The following is a 19,792-nucleotide window of genomic DNA, read 5'->3' on the forward strand; positions in this document are numbered from 1 at the left end:
TTCTCTTCTCTCTGGGCACAGGACACACCTGTGATTCACTGGAAGTTGGGCAGAGCCCAGGATAAAAGTGTAGCAATGGCAGTGAGACAGGACCAGGAGAGAGCAGTCACCCAGCTGAGAGACACCGACATGGAGAAGCCCAGCAAATGCACCTTTCTACAGGGGATCTTTTTACCACCTGCTTTCTATAATGTGGAGGCAATCAAAAGGATGCAGGATGAATTTGAAGTTCGGAACCAAGACGTCATTATAGTGACCTATCCCAGGTCAGGTAAGGAGCAGGATTGGGAAGCAGCAGAAGAGGAGGAGTCTGGAAAGGATGAGCTTTCTGTGATTTTGCACATCCTAGGCTTCAGAAGTCAGAGACAGAAGGGCTTTGGATTCCCCATACTTAGCTGAGCCTCCTCATTAGAAAGCCAACATTCTTTACCTTTTGTGGCCCTCCTGCAGATAGTTTCCACAAGCCCATACACCTCTCATCAAAGTAAGACTTTTATTTTTATTTTTCTTATTTTTTCCAGATTATGTTTATTTATTTGTTATTTATTTTAACATTCTTTTTTTTAAATTTTGAGTTCCATGTACTCTTCCTCCCTCTGACACCTCCTCCACCCACTGAGAAGGCAAATAACATAGTATCAATTATAAGTGTGAAATCATGCAAAACATATTTCCATATTTGCAAAAAAACACCCCAAGAAATAAGGAATAAGGAAATTATCTTTAAATCTGCTCTCAAGAGTTCACTAATTCTCTATCTGAAGGTGGATAGTATTTTTTCATCAAAAGTTCTTTGGAATTGTCTAGACTCATCATATTGATCAGAGTACTCAGAGTAGCCACGTCTTTCATACTTGATTATCAATATAACACTACTGTTACTGTCAGGCACAATCATCTTTTGGTTCTTCTCAATTCATAAAAACGGTGCTTTCTATATAAATGCTAGCTATTATTATCATTACTATTATTAAAAAGTGGAGAAGATAGATGGTAGGAATAATCTGGAGGCAGAATTTATCTTGGTTTGAGTAGCTGCATGAAAAGTGAGAGAGAAAATCAAAGTTAGAGAATAGAATATAGTTGAACAGGTCACCCATAACATCAACACTGTGAAGGGAAAACAAGCAAATAGTATAGATGGACTGACAGAGCCAGAAGAGGTGGATCAGGTCATGGCGAGGAGGAATGAGACAGAAGGGAAGGTGGAATGTTCAGAGGTATGGAATCAACCTGGTCACTCCTCAGCTCAAATACATTAGGTGGCTCCCTATGACCTCTGGGATGAAATGCATGACACTTTCCACAGTCTGACTAGAAGCTACAAAGTAAGATTTTTAGATCATTAAAAGACGTGCTGAATTTCAGTAACAGATTAGGGAAGACAAAGATGTCATTTCTCCCCCCTCAAGTTCATGGATCTTCTCAAAGCTCTCCACACCTCCTGGATGTCCATAGACCCCAGGCCTAGAAGCCCAGGAATAAATAGAATCCCAAGGGCTCTAGAAGGGAGAAACTTGCTAGAAACAAAAAAAGGTACAAAAACTCAGAGTGACCATGAAATCCAGATATTCTGATGTTTCCACTAGGACCTCAGTCCTCTGAGAAAGAGTGTTCGGCACACCCTAATGGGGCCAGGCTGGATTTGTGTTCCTTTTCCATGGAAACAGTGAGCTACACCAAAGGGGAAGGATTAGAGAAAAGGGTAGCATTGAGCTTCAGAACAATGATAGGTGGGTCACAGGGATGAAGTTAGTGGCAGGACAAGCAATGTAGAAGGGGCAGGGCAATTTTCCAAGTGAGGCCATTTTTAATCTAATGATGATTGCATTTTCCCATCTGTTTAAAGCCTACCGTGTACCTTACACTGTCCCAACAAAACCCTGAGGTGCATACTGCAAGTATTTCCCCCCGACTCCCTTTAGAAATGAGGAGACTCTGGCCCAGGGGAGCTGAAGGGATTATGAGTCTGAAGCAGGGTTCTAAACCAGGGCAACTGTCTCCAGAACACAATGTTGCCCCATCATTTCTACTTCCATCCCCTCCCCCTTCCTCATTCCCTTTGTTCTCTCCCTCTTCCTTCTAACCTTTCCCCTTCCTCCCCACCTCTGATGGTGTGTGGAATATCAATGGAGCGAGCAGAGAATCACAGACTCTCCATAAGAAGTAACATGGGAATCATCCAAGACAGTCCCTATGTGAGCAGGCATCCCTGAAAACACACAATATCCCTGAGAACAAGTCTTCTGGCCAGACCTTTACTTTGTCCAAGTTATGGGGAACCCATGATTTCTAACAGAGGCTGCTCCTCTATGGAAGAGTTGGCATTGTTAGCTTCAACCATGACTCAACCTCCCCATCTCTGGGTTTCCTCAGACACGATCTGCTTCAGGGAGTTGCCTGACTAGTCACTCCCTCACTCCTTGGAGGCTCATGTAGAGTTTACTAAGAGTACAACTCCAATGAGAGCTTGAGTTTGGAACAGGATGGCCTTTAGCTTCTCATAGGAAATGAAGTAACTAAGAAAAGGGCTCAGAATAAGTCATTGATAATGAGCCATAATATATTCAGTCTGTCAAATACAATCTCTTTGGGAGGGAAATACCACAGGGTCCCACATCATCCAAATACCTCATCAGAACAGTGATGCAAAAGGGTAGGCATGGGAATGCCATCCATGAGAAGATGGAGCCCAGATCCCAAATATGGTCTCACCATTCCATCACTTATGAAGCCACTGGCTTCATTAGCCTCACACCCCTAACTCTTTCCCCAATTTGACATTTGAAGTCCCAATAAATAAGACCATGATACCATAAACATGGATGGCCTATAACACTGATTCTGGAGAACTCTCGAGGGCCCTGGGAAGCACAACCTTTTTCTGGACCACCATCCCCTCAATTTTTCTAGGGCCTGCAGCAGTGATAATATTGCACAGACCCTACATATTCCCCAAATAAACAGTCCCAGAAGCGTCAAATGTTAGTGCAGGAAAAGATCTTACAAGCCCTTGAATCAAACCTCTACAGAAAAGGAATGTCCACTCTACCTATCCCAATAAGGGACCCAGACTTCCTGAAGACCACCAAGGACAGAAGCTTTCCCTACCCAGGCAGCCAGAACACTTCTGGGACAAACAAATTGTTAGGAACTTTTGACAGATATCAAACCTAGATCTTCCTCTCTGGAATATCCTTCATGACTCTTGGTTCTGACCTCTGCAATCATAAAGAACAAGCTCCTGCTGGCCTCCTTCCTCTGTTCTGGGTCAAACAGGTTATTTACATTTTCCCTCCTCACTTTCTGCCTTTCAGAAAATCTTGCCCAGATGGGACAAAGCAAGGTAAGATTCAAACCCAGGACTTCTTGACTCCATGTCCAATAATTCATTAACTACAACTTCTTAAAGGTCACCGAGTTTGCATTGAAGTGGTAATAGTAGGATTAGAAACCAAGTCCTAGGACAGACAGGACAGAGTGCTGCTGTAGCTGCCTCTTGTATATATGCTAACCTACAGCCAAAATTTTCTACTCGTCCACCCCTAAAAATGCTCCATGCTGCCCTGCTTCCATATATTTGTTTATGCTGTCCCTTAAGCCCCAAGTGCTCTTCCCATCCCTATCTCTTGGCTAAAGTGCTATCTAGTCTTAACAGCCCAAGAATCTGGGCCTTATCCTTCCACTTTCATCAATGATGAACTTTGCTCATGACTTGTATCATTCTCATGCAACTCTAATGCATGCTTCTATGGAAGTTGGGCTATTTGCTTATGTTTCACAGTGGTCCACTCCATGGCTTACCCCAAGTCATGATTTGAAGCAATCTGAAGGCAGGGATCCCATACTGATTTCTTCCAACTCTGATCACAGTACACTTCTAGAATCCTTACACTGGTTGTGTTCCCTCTGCCTCCTCCCCTCTGCCTCTTGGTTTGTCTGGCTTCCTGCAAGGCTGACCTCAAATCCCTCCTTCTCCAAGTGGCCTTCCCCAGTAGCCCAACCTGTCAGTGACTTCCTTTCTGAGATTTCCTTACACACACACAACATCATTCTGTATAGCTCTTCTATGAACTGACATAATTACATGTTGCCTCTCACCTTAGACTGTGACTTTCATGAGGGAAGGAACTCTATTTTTGCCTTTCTTTGTAGCTCCTCTATTCAGCACAATGTCCAGCATCCAGGAATTTCCCAACAAATATTTACTGAATAACTATATACTCTTTGGTGTGGCCATCCAACTATCCAAGGAAACTTAAGCTTCACATCAGGGACAACTTCTTGACAAATAGTATTGTCCCAAGTAGAGTTGGGGCATCTTCTTTTGCTCTCACCCTCGAAGTCTTTTGTTGATTTGTACTGATATGGACTGGACTGATCCTTCTGAGTTCTCTCTTGCCTCTGAGGGATTGTGATTTTGAAAATGAAATATTCCTCTCTCCCTTTTATTCCATGCAGGAACCCACTGGATGATAGATATAATCAGCCTGATCTATTCAAAAGGGGATGCCACTTGGATCAAATCTGTCCCTTTCTGGAAACGTTCTCCCTGGATAGAAATTGAATATGGCATGGAAATGGTCAAGAATAAGGCAGACCCACGACTCTTCACTTCCCATCTCCCAATCCATCTCTTTCCTAAGACTTATTTCACCAGCAAGGCCAAGGTGAGCACAGGAGGTCCCTGATTAACAGGGAAAGAAACAATTATCTAGAAGTTGGAGGGAGAATCGATGCAGAGAGGCTGTAAATGTACTCCTGGTTCATATTCCATAGGAATTCAGGGAAATCAGAAGGCAGAGAGAGGAATATCTCTGCTCTCCATCCTCTACACATTGCCCTAATAGTTTACCTAGTGGTTCCCTCTGTCCATGTCAATGCTCACTCCAACATTTAGAGACCTTTAGACTCTATCAAAAAGGACTAGAAGGAAATGGGATTAAGGAGAAGAAATAGAAAGAACTGAATGGAATTAGGAAACTGACTTGGAGGACTTATTACACACTAATATTCCATCACCAACATGTACCACATTTTGTTCAGCCATTCCCCAGTTGATGAATTTACAATTCTTTGCCACCACAAGAGGAGATGCTATAAATATTTTAATACAAGTCCTTTCCCCTTTTTAAATTATCTCTTTGGGATACAGACCCAGTAGTGGCATTATTAGATCAAAGGCTATGCATGGTTTTATAGCCCTTTGCTCAGAATTCCAAATTGCCCTCCAGAATGGTTGGATCAGTTCACAACTCCTCCAGCAATGCATTAGTGTCCCAATTTCTCTACATCCTCTCCAACATTTACCATTTTCCTGCCTTACTGACCAATCTGATAAGTGTGAGGTGGTAACTCAGCATTGTTGTTATTTGCATTTCTCTATCAAAGAGTGATTTAGAAGATTTTTTCATATGATTATTGGTGACTGTGATTTCTTCTTCTGAAAATTACTTGTTCATATCCTTTGACCATTTGCCAATTGGGGAATTGTTTGTACTCTTATAAATTTGATTTAGTTCTCTATAAGAGAAATTAGACCTTAATCAGAAAAATTTGTTATAAAACTTTTCCCCTGTTTGTTGTTTCCCATTCTAATCTTGGTTATGTTAATTGGTTTTTGTACAAAAGCCTTTTATTTACTATAATCAAAATTATTCATTTTATATAATGCTCTTGATCTCTTATTTAGTCATGACTTCTTCCCTTCTCCAAAGATCCACAAGGTATATTATTCTGTGTTCCCCTAATTTAATTATTGTATCACTCTTTATATTAAATCATATATTCGTTTTAACTTATCTTGTATAAGGTGTGAGATATTGGTCTAGACTTAGCTATACCATTTTCCAGTTTTCCCAACAGTTTTTGTTAAAGAGTTGAGTCCTTATTCTGAAAGCTGGGATCTTTGGGTTTATCAAATGTGAGGTTGCTAAGGTCATTTACCCCTGTATATTGTGTATCTAATCTACTCAATTGATTTACCATTCTATTCCTTAGCCTATACCTGATTGTTTGATGACTGCTGCTTTATAGTACAGTTTGAGATCTGGTACTGCTAAGCCTCCTCCACATTTTTTTCATTAGTTCCCTCGATATTCTTGACCTTTTGTCCTTCCAGAAGAATTCTGTTGTCATTTTCTCTAGTTCTATAAAATAATTATTTGGTAGTTTGATTAGTATGGCACTGAATAAATGAATTAACTTAGGCAGGGTTGTCGTTTTCATTATATTAGCTCAGTCTATCCATGAGCAATTAGTGTTTTTCAGTTGTTTAGATCTGACTTTATTTGTGTGAAAAGTATTTTGTAATTGTGTTCATATAATTCCTGTTTTTGCTTTGGTAAGTAGATTTCCAAATATTTTATTTTGTTCAGAGTCGTTTTAAAAAGAATTTCTCTTTCTATCTCTTGTTGCTGAACTTTGTTGATGATATATAGAAATGCTCATGATTTATGTGGATTTATTTTGTATCTTACAAATTAACTAAAGTTATTATTTCAACTAGTTTTTAGTTGATTCTCTAGGATTCTCTATGTATTTCATCATGGCATCTGCAAAGAGTGATAGTTTAGTTTCCTTGTGCCTACTTTAATTCCTTCAATTTCTTTTTCCTTATTGCTAAAGCTAACATTTTTAATACAATATTAAATAATACTGGTGATAATGGGCATTCCTTGCTTCACTCCTGGTCGTATTGAGAAGGCCTCTAACTTATCCCCATTGCAGGTAACACTTGCTGAAGATTTTAGTTAGATACTACTTATCTTTTTAAGGAATAACCCATTTAATCCTATGCTTTCTAGCTTTTATAAGAATAGGTATTGAATTTTGTCAAAGGTTGGGGGTTTTTTTGCATCTCTTGAGATAATCATGTGATTTTTGTTATTTTGTTTATATGGTAAGTTATGTTGACAATTTTTCTAATATTAAACCAGCTTTGCTTCCTTGTCTAAATCCACCTGGTCATAGTGAATGATCCTTGTGATATATTGTTTTAGTCTCCTTCCTAGTATCTTATTTAAAATTTTTGCATCTATGTTCATTAATGAAATTAGCTTATAATTTTCTTTCTCTATTTTTGTGCTTCCAGGCTTAAGAAAAAGCACGATATTTGTTTCATAGAAATAATTTGGTAGGATTCCTTTATTTTGCCAAATAATTTGTATAGTGTTGGGATTAATTGTTCTTAAAATGTTTGATAGAATCCACTTATGAATGCATCTGACCCTGGAAATTCTTTCTTAGGGAGCTGAGTGATGGCTTGTTCAATTTCTTTTTCTGAGATGGAATTATTGAGGTATTCTCTTTCCTCTTTTACTACTCTGAGCACTGTGTATTTTTGCAAATATTCATCCATTTCATTTAGATTGTCAGATTATTGGGATATAATTGGGCAAAATAGCTCCTAATGATTCCTTTAATTTCCTCTTCCTTGGTGGTGAATTCACCATTTTCATATTTGATGCTGATTATTTGATTTTCTTTTTCCTTTTTAAAATCAAATTAACCAATGCCCTGTCTATTTTCTTCATAAAACCAACTCATAGTCTTATTTATTATTGAAATGGTTCTCTTTCAATTGTATTAATTTCTACTTTAATTTTTAGGATTTCCAACTTAGTCTTTAATTGAGGGATTTAAAATTTGTTCTTTTTCTATTTTTTTAGTTGCATGCCTAATTTTTTGATCTCCATTTTCTCTATTTTATTGATGTAAGCAATTAGAAATTAAATTTTCTCCTAAGACTATATTCAATAAATTTTGATATGTTGTCTCTTCATTGTAATTCTCATTAATGAAATTATTGTTTGTTTCTATAATTTGTTCTGTGACCCACCCCTTCTTTAGTTTTAGATTATTCAGTTTCCAATTAATTTTTATTTGTCTCACCATGGAGATTAAGTGATTATAATTTTTATTGCATTATGATCTGAAAGGGATGAATTTATTATTTCTGCTTTTCTGCATTTAGTTGTGTAGTTTTATGCCCTAATACATAGTCAACTTTTTGTGTAATAGCCATGTACTACTCAAAAGAAGTTATATTCCCTTCTATTCCCATTCAGTTCTCTCCAGAGATCTATTAGTTCTAACTTTTCTAAGGTTTAATTCATTTCCTTTACTTCTTTCTTGTTTATTTTTTGCTGTGGTTTATCTAGATCTGAAAGGGGGGGTTGAGTTCCCTCATTAGTACAGTTTTACCATCTATTTCCTCCTGGAGTTTGTTTAATTCCTCCTTTAAAAATTTAGAGGTTATACCATTTGATTGATATATGTTTGGTTAGTACTGGTATTACTTCATTATTTATAGTCTTTTAGCAACATTTAATTTCTTTCCTTATCTTTTTAAAACACATCTCTTTTTGCTTTAGCTTGATCTGAGATCATGATTGCTACTTCTGCTTTGTTTACTTCAGATGATGCACAATAAATTCTGCTCTAGCCCCTTATCTTTCCTCTGTGTGACCCTGCTGTAAATGTGCTTCTTGTAAACAACATATAGTAGGATTCTGATTTTTAATCTGCTCCAATTTTATGGGTGAATTCATCTCATTAATTTTCATGGTTTTGACTGCCAACTGTGTATTCCTCTCCATCTTATTTTCACCTTTTGATCCTGCTCTTTTTCCTTTCACTTTGTCCCATCTCATTGGTGTTTTGTTTTTCATCATCCTCATTACATCATCCTCCCTCTTATTACCACCACTACCCTTGTCTTATTCTCCTCCTACTTCTCTATAGAATAAGAAAGGATTCTTATCCTCCCCTCCATTGTAATAGTTTTTCACACATCTTTAGGTGAGATCATTTGCCCCATTCAATCTCTCCCTTTCCTTTTCTCTCAGGGCAATTATCTTTTTTTCCACTTTGTTTTTTTTATATATATTATGTCATCCTAATCAGCTTCTTTCCACACACTCTGTGTATACTTCTAACTGCTCTACTACTGATAAAAAATTTTTAAGAATTAGAAATATCCTTTTGTCATGTAGGAATACATTCAGTTTGACCTTTTTGAGTCCTTTACATTTTCTCTTTCTTATTTACCTGTTTAGGCTTATCTTGGGTCTTCTGTTTGGACATCAAATTTTCAATTTAGGTCTGGTCTTTTCATAAGGAATGCTTGGAACTCTTCTTTTTCATTGAATGACCATTTCCCCCCTGAAAGAATATAGTCAGTTTTTTGTATAGGTGATTCTGGGTAGTAAACCTAGATGTCTCACCTTTGGGAATATCATATTCCATGCCTTCTAATCCTTTAATGTGGAGGCTGTTAATTATTTCTTTGTGAATACTTGCAGTATTTTTTCCTTGGCTTAGAAGCTGGCTGTGCTCTCCTCTCACCCCAGTGAACCAAACACTCTCTGCCTACCCTTCAAGTTGTTCTCTGCATGGAAGTTGCTTCACTCCATCTCCTTGTTGATTCATTCCCTCCAGTATTCATTTTGTAGCACTATTTTAAGATTGGTTGGAGAGGATTCCCATGCTGGTTTTGAGCTTTCCCTGCTTCTTCTCCAGCTTATTGGCTCCACCTCTATAGAGAACAAGCTCTATATTTCCAGGGGTATTGAGTGGTGTTTTATGACATCAGATTGAATGAGAACAGTCAGACTAAATGCTTAGCACATAACTACTCCAACTTGCTGTGGAGTCTTAATATTAATATATACTGATTTCACCGAAAGAGCACAAAGAAAGAATTACAGCTGTGAAAGGGTTACAAATTATACAAAAACCCATTAGAGTCTTAAAAATAGAAAGATCAGTAAAGGGTCAAAGGCCAAATTCCAGCTGCCAATTAGCAGGAGGTTAATTTGAGGAGCAGTAATATATTTCATAGATATCCTAAATAAATTGAGTCCTGTACTCTTGATTTACAGGATTGCAACTGGTCAGATAAAATCTTGTCTAGCTTTGTCCAGTTCTGACCTTGATTGTTGAAGTAATAATATTTTTAGAGTTCAGCTTCCTAATTATCAAGGAGAGAAATTGTTAACTTTGTAACTGTTGGTTTGCTAAGGACTCAAAGGTTTCCAATGAGAATATTAAGAAAAGGTGGGGATCTGAAAAGGAGTCAAAAGAGGAGTCTCAGATTTTTACCTTAGGAACCCATTCTGTCTGCTTCCTGACATGCAGTGCAGAAAATACCAAACACACACTTTTACTTGCTGATGATTTTGTAATGGGATCTAGATAAAATATCTATTACAGACTCTATTTCTCTAAATGACTTCCAATTAGCCTCCTGGAGGGGTCAAGTTGTTTTTGGATGAACCTACCTGCTGGTACCAGAGCTCTTCAGGGCTCAGGTTACAAGGACCAAACACAAAGACTGCCTCAACCTGGATTGGTCACATAGGGAATCCAGATAAAATGCCCAATCATGACCCTATTTCTCCAATTGGCCGTCTACACAGCTCCAGAACTGATTCTTACTATGAATTCTAAGGCAGAAGGAAGGAGTTAAAAAGAAAAACAAAGGAATAAAGGCGAAGTTAGTGAAAGCAGACATAGCCTATTTCAGTTACTTCGGTGAACAAATACTTCAGTCAATTCTTTGGAATTTATTTTTTCTAAACCAATATTTGTCCCAGCAAATTGTTTGAATAATTTTCATAGCAATAGTCTAATGGCTATATGATTTCACAAGAGCCATGTGCTGTCACAACTGCCATGCTTCAGGGAATATTCTGTGCTCTACCTATCTGGTGGGAAATCATGCTATTAAAACACTAGGTAAAATAAGTTCATGTTTTGAACTGCTTTTTCAGTGTTGAAAATGTTTTTTCCTTCTTAAACAAAAATTGTTTCCTTGATTCTACCTAGAAAATACAAAAGCCTAAGTAACTAAGAGTTCCATACAGGCTATATCAATCTTGGACTTCCCCAGAGTATATCCACACTGCTTTAGGGTTGACTGTGTACCAATGAATCTTGTTCTTTGTCTAGGTCATCTTCTAGATTATTTTCCTCATAAGCTTATTCTTCCCCTTCTTCATCATCATTACCATCTTCCTCATCTTCCTCTTCCTTTCTTTTGTAGGATATGATATTGATCTTGAAATCTTACATAGTCTTATGTAAAAAGTAATAATTTCTGAAACCTCCCACAACAGCATCCAGGCCTCCACTCTGAGGAAATCTAGGAGGAGAAAACATTTAAAGACAATTTTTTGAAAATTCTTTTCATCACAATTCTGTCCCATGTCTCCTGTGTTTCTCTTATTTTATGGCTTTCAAAATGACCTTTTCCCCAGTCTATTTGACACCAACTAACTTCTGGTTCATTAAAGAATAGATCTGAATCATTTGACTCTGACCTCTTATAATATGTGCTCATTAATACCCCTTTGTGAAATATTCATTGGGTTTAAAGTCACTTAGGCTCCTGGGTTGGCCAGCACTTGAGAACTTCAATTTAATAACTTTCAAATGGTTCAGAATTTGGCCCTCTGGCTCTTGAACCATATTCCTGTTTGAGCTATGAATGAGAGAGCTGGGAAAAGGAGGTGAAGATGGGAAAGGAGGAAAATGAGGAAGATAAGGAAGCAGTGCCCTAAGAAGGTGATGCTTAAAGAGCATCCTTTTGAAGTACAAGTTTGCCTAGGTGGCTGTTGCAGATCCCTTCCATCTCTCACATCCTGTAATGTTAGAATTCTGTAAAGAAGAAGTTGAACTATAAAGGAGCAAAGAACTGGAGGAAAAAGTTTGAGGAAGAGAAGATCATAAAAGCAAAACAAGGAAAGAGAGAGTTGCATTCTGGGAGCTAAGATGGCTGAGTAAAAGGCACCCCTCTTCCCTAATCCTTCCATGCACACACACACACACACACACACACACACACACACACACACACACAAATAAATCACCTCAAAACAAAGGAAAACTAGAGGAACACATCTCACTGGGGTAAAAGGAGAGAGCAGCCTGGGGGGCACAGCATGCGTGAGAACTGGTACATCTTGGAGCAGTCGACTATTCTGCCAGAAGCAGCAAGCTACAGAATAGGAACTTTTGTGGTCAATGCAGTTAGGCCCATGATAGCTACTTCAAAGGAATACTTTTAAGATACAAAGTCTGGACTGAATACAGGCTTGCCAAATCCTTATTACTGGTAAGGCTCATACATTCATGTCTACATGCCTGGAGAAAAGGAGGATGGGGAGGGGGAAGATAGCTAATAAACAATCCAGGGGCAACAATGAGGACCCTTTGAGTCTGGGAGATATTGGCCATCTAGAAATTTCTAATCTGTGAGGTCCTTTTTATTGTTAAGGATGTCTGATATTCTAAATCCAGGGAGGTTTGAAATGCTAATTGGGAATGCTCATGTAAACACCTCTAGAAGAGACAGAAGGCCAGTTGTTTATTCAGCTGGTATTGCCAAGGAATTGACTTTTTAGGAGTTTGAAATTGTCCCCCAGATCTTTTTTATGAGTAGAAGTTCACGACTCCTTAACTCAGGAAGTTTTCTGATATTGTCACAACAAGAAAGGTGCTTTTGCAAGAATCTATTGTTTTTTAGTGAACCCTTCCTTTGGCCATGAGATCCAGTGTGGCAACATCATTTTTCTCCTGGTATTTCCTTCCTTGTGACCCCTTCAGGAACAAACCCAGCCAGAGCCACTTCACAGAGAAAAGGCAAAATAAATGGACAAATTCTAATGGGACATCTGAGCCTTGGGGCTACAAGAGATCAGTGAGGGGGAACTAGAACCACAACTCACCCCAACAGGGCAGCAGATGGAGGGAACTGGAACAACAGTAAAATGATCTACTTACTCCCACGTGGCAATAGAGTACAAGAGATGGCAGAGCCCAGAACAGGAAACCTGCCCAGCCCAAGCCACATGGCAGGGGCAGAGAAGCAGCAGAATGGGAACAGAACAACCCACAAAACAATGGAGGAACTGGTAGTATGGGGTGCTCCCCTTGTCTCCTCTATTTTCACTGAACACTTTACCCACAAGTGTTTTGTAATTTAGAGTACATTCTCTGTGACCTGCCTTTGTTCCCAACATCTGCACTTAAAAAAAATGTCATCAGTGGGTTCCTGGACCATCTTCATCTGTTTCTTTGGAGAATTATCCCCATTTCTTCTCACTAGTCAGTTGATAAACAGGCATTTATTAAGCAATCAATCTGTCCCTTGAAATGTTTCTCTTTATGTCTTCAGGACTCCATTCTAGAGAACTTCCCCTCCCCACAGAGCAACTGCCTTTGCTAATGATTCCCACCTTCTTCTCCTAATTTTTAAACCTTTACTTGTCTTTCATAGAAACAACTCCAAGGCAGAAGGGCAAGCAAGGGCTAAGCAAACAGGATTGAGTGATTTGCTCAGAGTCACGTAGTTATGAAGTAGCTAAAGCCAGATTTGAAAAAGGTGCTCCCAAGTCCAGGTCTAGCACCCTATCTACTGTGCCTGCTGGTTGCTTCCCCTATTCTTGTCTTGCACATGATTCATTTGAATGCTATTTTCAATATAAGACTCTTGCCATTTTTTTCACCCTTTCCATCTTAGAATCAATACTGTCTTTTGGTACCAAGGCAGAACACTGGAAAGGTTTAGGCAGTGCCATTTAGAGTTGCCTAGAGACACACAGCTAAGAAGTGTTTGAGGACAGATTGGAACCCAGGACCTCCTATCTCTAGACCTGGATCTTAATCCACTCAGCCACCTACCTGACACCACCATATAAATTCTTACCCAGATTTTATCCTCAGTCAAGATACCATGATTCCTTTATTTTAATTTTTTCCAATAAATGCTTATTCCATTCCCACACCACTTTAGATTATTTGCTAAGAAAATGGTTACATCAAATATCTAAAAGTGTCATTATTGTATATATTTTCTGCTTTGTATAAATGGAAACACATTGGTAGGGGCTCATGAACAAAAGTGATAAGAGGGAGAATGTATTTCTTGAGCAAACATCACCTCGCCTATACTGAGAGAATCTAAGTATAACTCTAATTTCGAAGTTGTTTTTCTCAGAGAACCTAGACTTGCCAATGTATGCACAGGTAGAAATAAATCAACTATCCTAGAGAATAAGTATCCATATACATTTAGGAGAGGTATGAAATGGTACCATTGTGGGTTGTCCACTTCATACAGCAACTACACACATATTGGGGATGTGGGGGAAGTTAGTGAGAATTTTCTACCCATTAAACTAGCTGCCAGAGATCAATTAGACAGCCAGTTGATAAACATTTACTTAATTCATGCCAGACCAAGCTAAACCTGGACATACACAGGGTGGGTAGAGATAGCAGTTGCAAGGAGCCAGTCCAACGTTCTCCCTTCTACAGATGCTTCGTGAGAAAGTGAAATGGACCTGCTGACCTCCCACAGTTCTAATTTCTCTTGCAGGTGATTTACCTTGCCAGGAATCCAAAGGACATCATTGTATCTTTGTACCATTTACAAAAGCAGATGCCATTTTCCCAGTCATGCTTAACTTTTGAGCAGGTCTTTGAGAAGTTCCAGCAGGGAAATGGTGAGTGAGGGGAAGGTAGAGCCACATCAGACTCTCCTTCCCTCTCCCCTTTCTCCTCTTCCTCCCAATCTTCCTGGACATCTTAACAAAACACCATGTGTGATTGGCGCCCTTCCATATGCTGTGATGCACATCCCTCCCAGCAACCCAGGGACAGAAAGAGGGCAAGAATTGTCAGCCTCATAGTATATAAAGAGATATGGCCCAGAATGGGGAAGAGTCTTTCCAAGTTTGCATGGCTATGTAGCTGACCATATCTGGGCCAGGTTTTCTACATCTGATGCAAGTGTTCTTTCTGAGGAGCAGAAGCTCAAGAGATCATCCTTAGGGCCAGGATGGAAAAGCAGATCACTCACATTCTCCAAACTGTTCCCTGGTGATGTTTAAACATCACCTCCTCCAGGGAGGCCAACCTAATCTTTCCCTCGTGCTCCACCATCCTTGGTGAGATCCCTTGAGCTGAGATCTGGCCCAAGATTTCCCTGAGGCTTCCTCATTGCTCTTCTCCCAGTTAAGCTTTTACTAGGTGACATTTCTCTGTACCTGGGAATGATACCCTAACCGCAGATTTTAAGTCACAGGAGGGCAGACAATCCTGTACTTCTCTGTCCTTGACTCCCATTCTGGACAGCATCCAGGGCAGAGGAGGCACCCTCTAAATCTATGAGACAGAAATGGCCAGGAATCCCATTTCTCCTTCCCAATTCCCTTCTAGTGCCCTTTGGATCCTGGTTTGACCACATCAAAGGATGGCTGTCCAGGAAAGATCCAGAAAGTTTTTTGCTCTTAACTTATGAGGAACTTCATCAGGTAAGGTCCTGTCTCTTGCATTTTTAAAATCTTTCCTAAGAGTGTCCATGAATGCTAATGGCTCCCTTTGTCAATCCGCTCCCATTTATCTTGTATATGGCTTGTTTGTACATAGTGGTTTGCATGATGTCAATGAAAACTATTTATGAAGCACTATGTGCAAGTTATTCTGCACATGGCTGTGGATACCATGAAAGACAAATGACAGTCTCTGCCTTCAAGAAGCTCACAATCTAGTGGTGGAGAAAATATGCAAACAACAATGTACAAATAAGACTGTGTGTGTGTGTGTGTGTGATAAATTGGAGCATTCAGTAGAGAGAAGGCACTGGAATTGAGAGGAGCTAGGGAAGTCTTGCTCTTGAAGGTGTACTTTCAGTTGGGACTGAAAGGAAGCCAGGAAGGTCAGCAGAGAGAACAGAGATTGAAGAGCATTCCAGACATGGGGGAAAGTCAGAGAAAATGCCTCAAACCAAGAGGTGGAGGACCTTGTCAATGGAACACCCAGGAGGCTATTGACACTGGATCAAGGAGTACGTATTGAGGGTAAGTAAAAGAAGGCTCGAAGACAAGAGCGAGTGAATATGTGAAGCCCCTTAAATGAAAGGATTTTTTTGTATTTGATCTTAGAGGTAATAGGGAGCCATTGCTATTTATTGAGTGGTGGAATGCCATGATCAGACCTGTACTTTTAAGAAAATCATTTTGTTGGCTGAATGGAAGACAGATTGCAATGGGGAAAGGCTTGAGCCAGAGAGACCACCCAAGAGGCTATGGTAATACTCTAGGATTCAATTAATGAGGAACTGAAACAGGAGGAGTGACAATGTCAAAGGAGAAGGGGAGTATCTTAGAAATGTTGCAGAGGTGAGGTTAACAGGTCTTGACAACAGTGAGAGACAGGGAGGAATCCAAAATGACTCCTAGGTTGGGAGCCTGAGAGATTGCAAGGATAGGGTTGCCCTCCACAGAAATAGGGATGGTGAGGGGGAAGATAATGACTTCTGTTTTGGATATGATATGGTAAAGTTGTCCAGTGGACATCTAAGCTGTGATGTCTGAAAGGCAGTTGGAGATGCAAGATTAGAGGTCAACAGAGGAAAAGTGAATTTGAAAAGCATTATCTAGAGATGGAAATTAAATTATTAGGAACTGAGCAAATGAATTTCTGAAGAGGAAGAAGAGAAGGCTCAGAGGAAAACCTTAAGGACAAGTATGATTGGATGGCTTGATGGGAGAGGTTCCAGCAAAGGAGAGTGTAAGGTGACCCAATGACCTAGCCAGGAGCAGTTATCAAGAAAGAGAAAGAGTGACTAAAAGTGTCTAAGGCAGCATAGAAGTGAAGGAGAATGAGGACAGAGAACAGGCTGATTGCCCCTTACTTTAGGCTTCGATTCACATCCTTCTCACTCACACCAACTACTACAAAACCATTTAAAAAGTGGGCTTTCTATGGACACAGGCCAGGGATAGACACTTGCTTTACCTCCTCATGTGACTTTGTTTTTCAAATTCCCATCAAAAGGATCACTCTTGGGGAAGCTGGGTAGCTCAGTGGATTGAGAGTCAGGCCTAGAGATGGGAGGTCCTAGGTTCAAATCCAGCCTCAGAAACTTCCCAGCTGTGTGATCCTGGACAAGTCACTTGACCCCCATGGCCCACCCTTACCACTCTTCCACCTATGAGCCAATACACAGAAGTTAAGGGTTAAAAAGAAAAAAAGGATCCCTTTTTATGGTAGAAAAAGAAATAAGTGCTAGCAGAGTTCATAGGTCTCCTTGGTCCCTGTAGGTCATGGTTATAATCCCATCCACTCCAAGCAATGGTTCTCTTCCCATCATCACATGGTAAAGCTTCAGTGTAGGAAGTCAGCCTTAGCTCAAGCTGAACTGTAGTTTTCCTGACATGAAAATGGCGAAACCCCATTATATTTATAAAATGACCCCAGTTCCATCTTTTGGTTTTGTTCCTCTCCCTGCCCACTGCTGCCACCCAATTCCTATTCCTCCTACTCTTCATCCTTTCCATGTCCCCCTCAGATCTTCCCTTTGGGGCTCTCCTTTCTTGCTCCTTATAAAACCCATTTCTGCTTCTCTTCCTCTCAAACTTGGCTTCCTACCCCACTTTCAGTTCTTATCTGCTTCCTCCATCCTTTCTCTCTTCTTCCTTCTTACATTTGGCTGCTTCCTGGTCCTTCTTTCCCCTCTCCATGACTTCAGCACCTCAGCATTGTGGGGTTTGGTGTTTTCCCCTAGGATCTCAAGGCCAGTGTGGAGCAGATTTGCCATTTCCTGGGCAAGGAGCTGAGAGAGAAAGAAATCAGCTCTGTAATGGAGAATGCTGTCTTCCCGGTCGTGAAAAGACACATTCTGGAAAACAATGAACACATGCCAACAGAAAATATGGAGCATATCAAAGTGCAAATTATGAGAAAAGGTGAGAAGGTGTGGTATAGGGCAATGAGGGGGTTAAATAGGTAGATTGCCAATACCTTCCCCCCTGCCAGCTGAAATCCAGGCACCCAAGAATGGAATCTGAGAGTGTGAATCACAAAGCAGTAGAACAGAAAGAAAACAGACAAAGAATTTGTTCCATGCACTCTATGGATGCCTAAGAAATGTCCCATTGATAAATATAATGCAGGAACATTAAATGAAACCTTCCCCAAGTTTTTAAATGTCAGAAGAAAAATAACAGCACAGAGAATAAGAAGTGATAATGTCAGAAAGACCCATCATCCCTACTTCCTGAATGATGGGTGTTAAAAGGAAGAGCTCACTGGATACAGGGGAAGGTGCCACCCCATAAATGTCAGTCAATAAAGGTCCACTCAGTTTTCTCTTCCTGGACCAAGGTGGTGGGGAGAATGGGTTGGAACGGGACAATCATGAAAGAACTGTCCCCAGAAACAGTTGCCCTCTTTACTCTTATGGCAGGAATCTGTGGAGATTGGAAAAACCACTTCACAGTGGCCCAAGTGCATGCATTCAATAAGCTGTACCAAGAGAAGATGGAGGAGCTGGGCACAGACCTGTTCCCATGGGATCAATGCTGAGCTGGACTGTGGCATCTCTAGTCTTCTCTAATTCACTCATATATGATCCACAGATGGAGATAATTCTGCCTTCTCTTCCCTCTCTCTGTTCCTCTGCTTTCTGTTCTCTTGCCTTATGATATACTGAGCCCAAAGCAGTGTTAGAGACTCTGGGCATTCCTGGGTGTTCATGCTTCTTCCCAGAGGAAAGCTTCCAGTGTGTAACCAGTACTGATCTTGCTAACTCTCCCTTTGACAGACAAGCTTTGGGTTCTATTGTGGAATGGTCCCTTTAATCCTGTGATTTTCAGGATTTTAAACATCAAGGAATGCTGAGTGTTGTAGACTTTTTCTTCCTAATGATAGAAGACTGATTGTAATCCTTTTTCAATAAAGAATGCCAAGAAATTATATAATCTTAAACTATGCTTGCATCTGTAATAATTAAAATTAAATTATGAGGCTGGTAGTAGCATTCGGAGCTTTATTCCATTAAAGTAGAGATAGCAACAAGAGAGAAATATAGGAAAGAGGCAGAGAGTTGCCTAGCCTACCACACTATGTGCTGTTCTGATGAAATTGAAGCTCACCACTGACAGGGGTTCCATCTCCAGCCAGAAGTCTGAGAGATTCTCTTCAGGAAGAGACTCCAATGCCAGACCCCAAATCTGAATGGTGTAATATATTTTATTTTTCACTATTCAAAGTTATAATTATGTTCCAAATCGTCATAGTTCAAAATAATCCAGTCCAATGAAAATATACAATGTGAATTTGAATTGTGATTCCTTTGTAAAACAAATTACTTATTCATTCTAACCAGGACCTGGAGAAGGCAAATGCGAATCTCAATCAGAATCTCTTCCAGAGCCTTGGTCTCCTCTTTATAAGCAGTTTTCTCTACCCACTAGCTCTCCCACATCATGTCTTCAGGAACCAATCATAGTTCCTTAATTTTCTCAGATGGTCAGGGAGTGGCAGTGCTTGTGGGATCAATTTCCTCTCTCATTGGTTTCAACCTCCTTTCACTGTGGGCCTGTATATCCCTGCATATCTCAATGGTAAAGGACCTCCAGTTCCCTGATTGATTAAATTAAAACGAATTCCTTTCTCACACATCCCTTAAATAATTGGAATAGCTCCAACCTGGTCATGGTGAATAATTTTCAAAATGCCATGTCTTTGTATCACTATTGATCCATTGGTTTCCAGACCACTTTTGTTTTTTAAATGGAAAAAGAAGCTCCCAGTCAGGGATGAAGTACACATAAAGAAGGTGACTAAGCGTGCTTTTACTGGAGTATTTCAGATATAATGTAAAGAGTTTTGAATTGGAAAAGAAGAGGGAATGAGAAAACTTTCTGCATATATCAGCCAAAGTTGAAATTATAGAAATTCATAGCTAGCACCTGGTCAGAATGAATAAATGATTAGTTTC

At 39.8% G+C, this 19,792-nt stretch overlaps 2 protein-coding genes across 2 annotated transcripts in view; one reads left to right on the forward strand and one right to left on the reverse strand.

Moving 5' to 3' along the window:
- The window catches only part of LOC123239270 (zinc finger protein 91-like), a 310,142-nt gene that overhangs the window by 130,528 nt on the left and 159,822 nt on the right, over nucleotides 1-19,792 (reverse strand). The gene's annotated exons all lie outside the window — the stretch shown is intronic.
- Nucleotides 76-18,765, forward strand: SULT2A1 (sulfotransferase family 2A member 1). The gene is made up of 6 exons (XM_044666277.1): nucleotides 76-271; nucleotides 4,462-4,670; nucleotides 14,384-14,510; nucleotides 15,226-15,320; nucleotides 17,576-17,756; nucleotides 18,257-18,765. Exons 1-6 carry the CDS (start codon nucleotides 76-78, stop codon nucleotides 18,373-18,375), a joined length of 927 nt encoding a protein of 308 aa, XP_044522212.1. The 3' UTR covers nucleotides 18,376-18,765.

Source organism: Gracilinanus agilis, chromosome 3, assembly GCF_016433145.1.
Source record: "Gracilinanus agilis isolate LMUSP501 chromosome 3, AgileGrace, whole genome shotgun sequence".
NCBI classification, from domain to species: domain Eukaryota; kingdom Metazoa; phylum Chordata; class Mammalia; order Didelphimorphia; family Didelphidae; genus Gracilinanus; species Gracilinanus agilis.

What these genes read in the sequence shown, in the direction of transcription:
- SULT2A1 (XM_044666277.1), top strand. Translation starts at nt 76, where the DNA reads ATGGCAGTGAGACAGGACCAGGAGAGAGCAGTCACCCAGCTGAGAGAC. An exon ending in ATTTCACCAGCAAGGCCAAG is followed by an intron (nt 4,671 to 14,383) that starts GTGAGCACAGGA and finishes TTTCTCTTGCAG; the next exon opens with GTGATTTACCTTGCCAGGAA. An exon ending in AGTGCAAATTATGAGAAAAG is followed by an intron (nt 17,757 to 18,256) that starts GTGAGAAGGTGT and finishes CTCTTATGGCAG; the next exon opens with GAATCTGTGGAGATTGGAAA.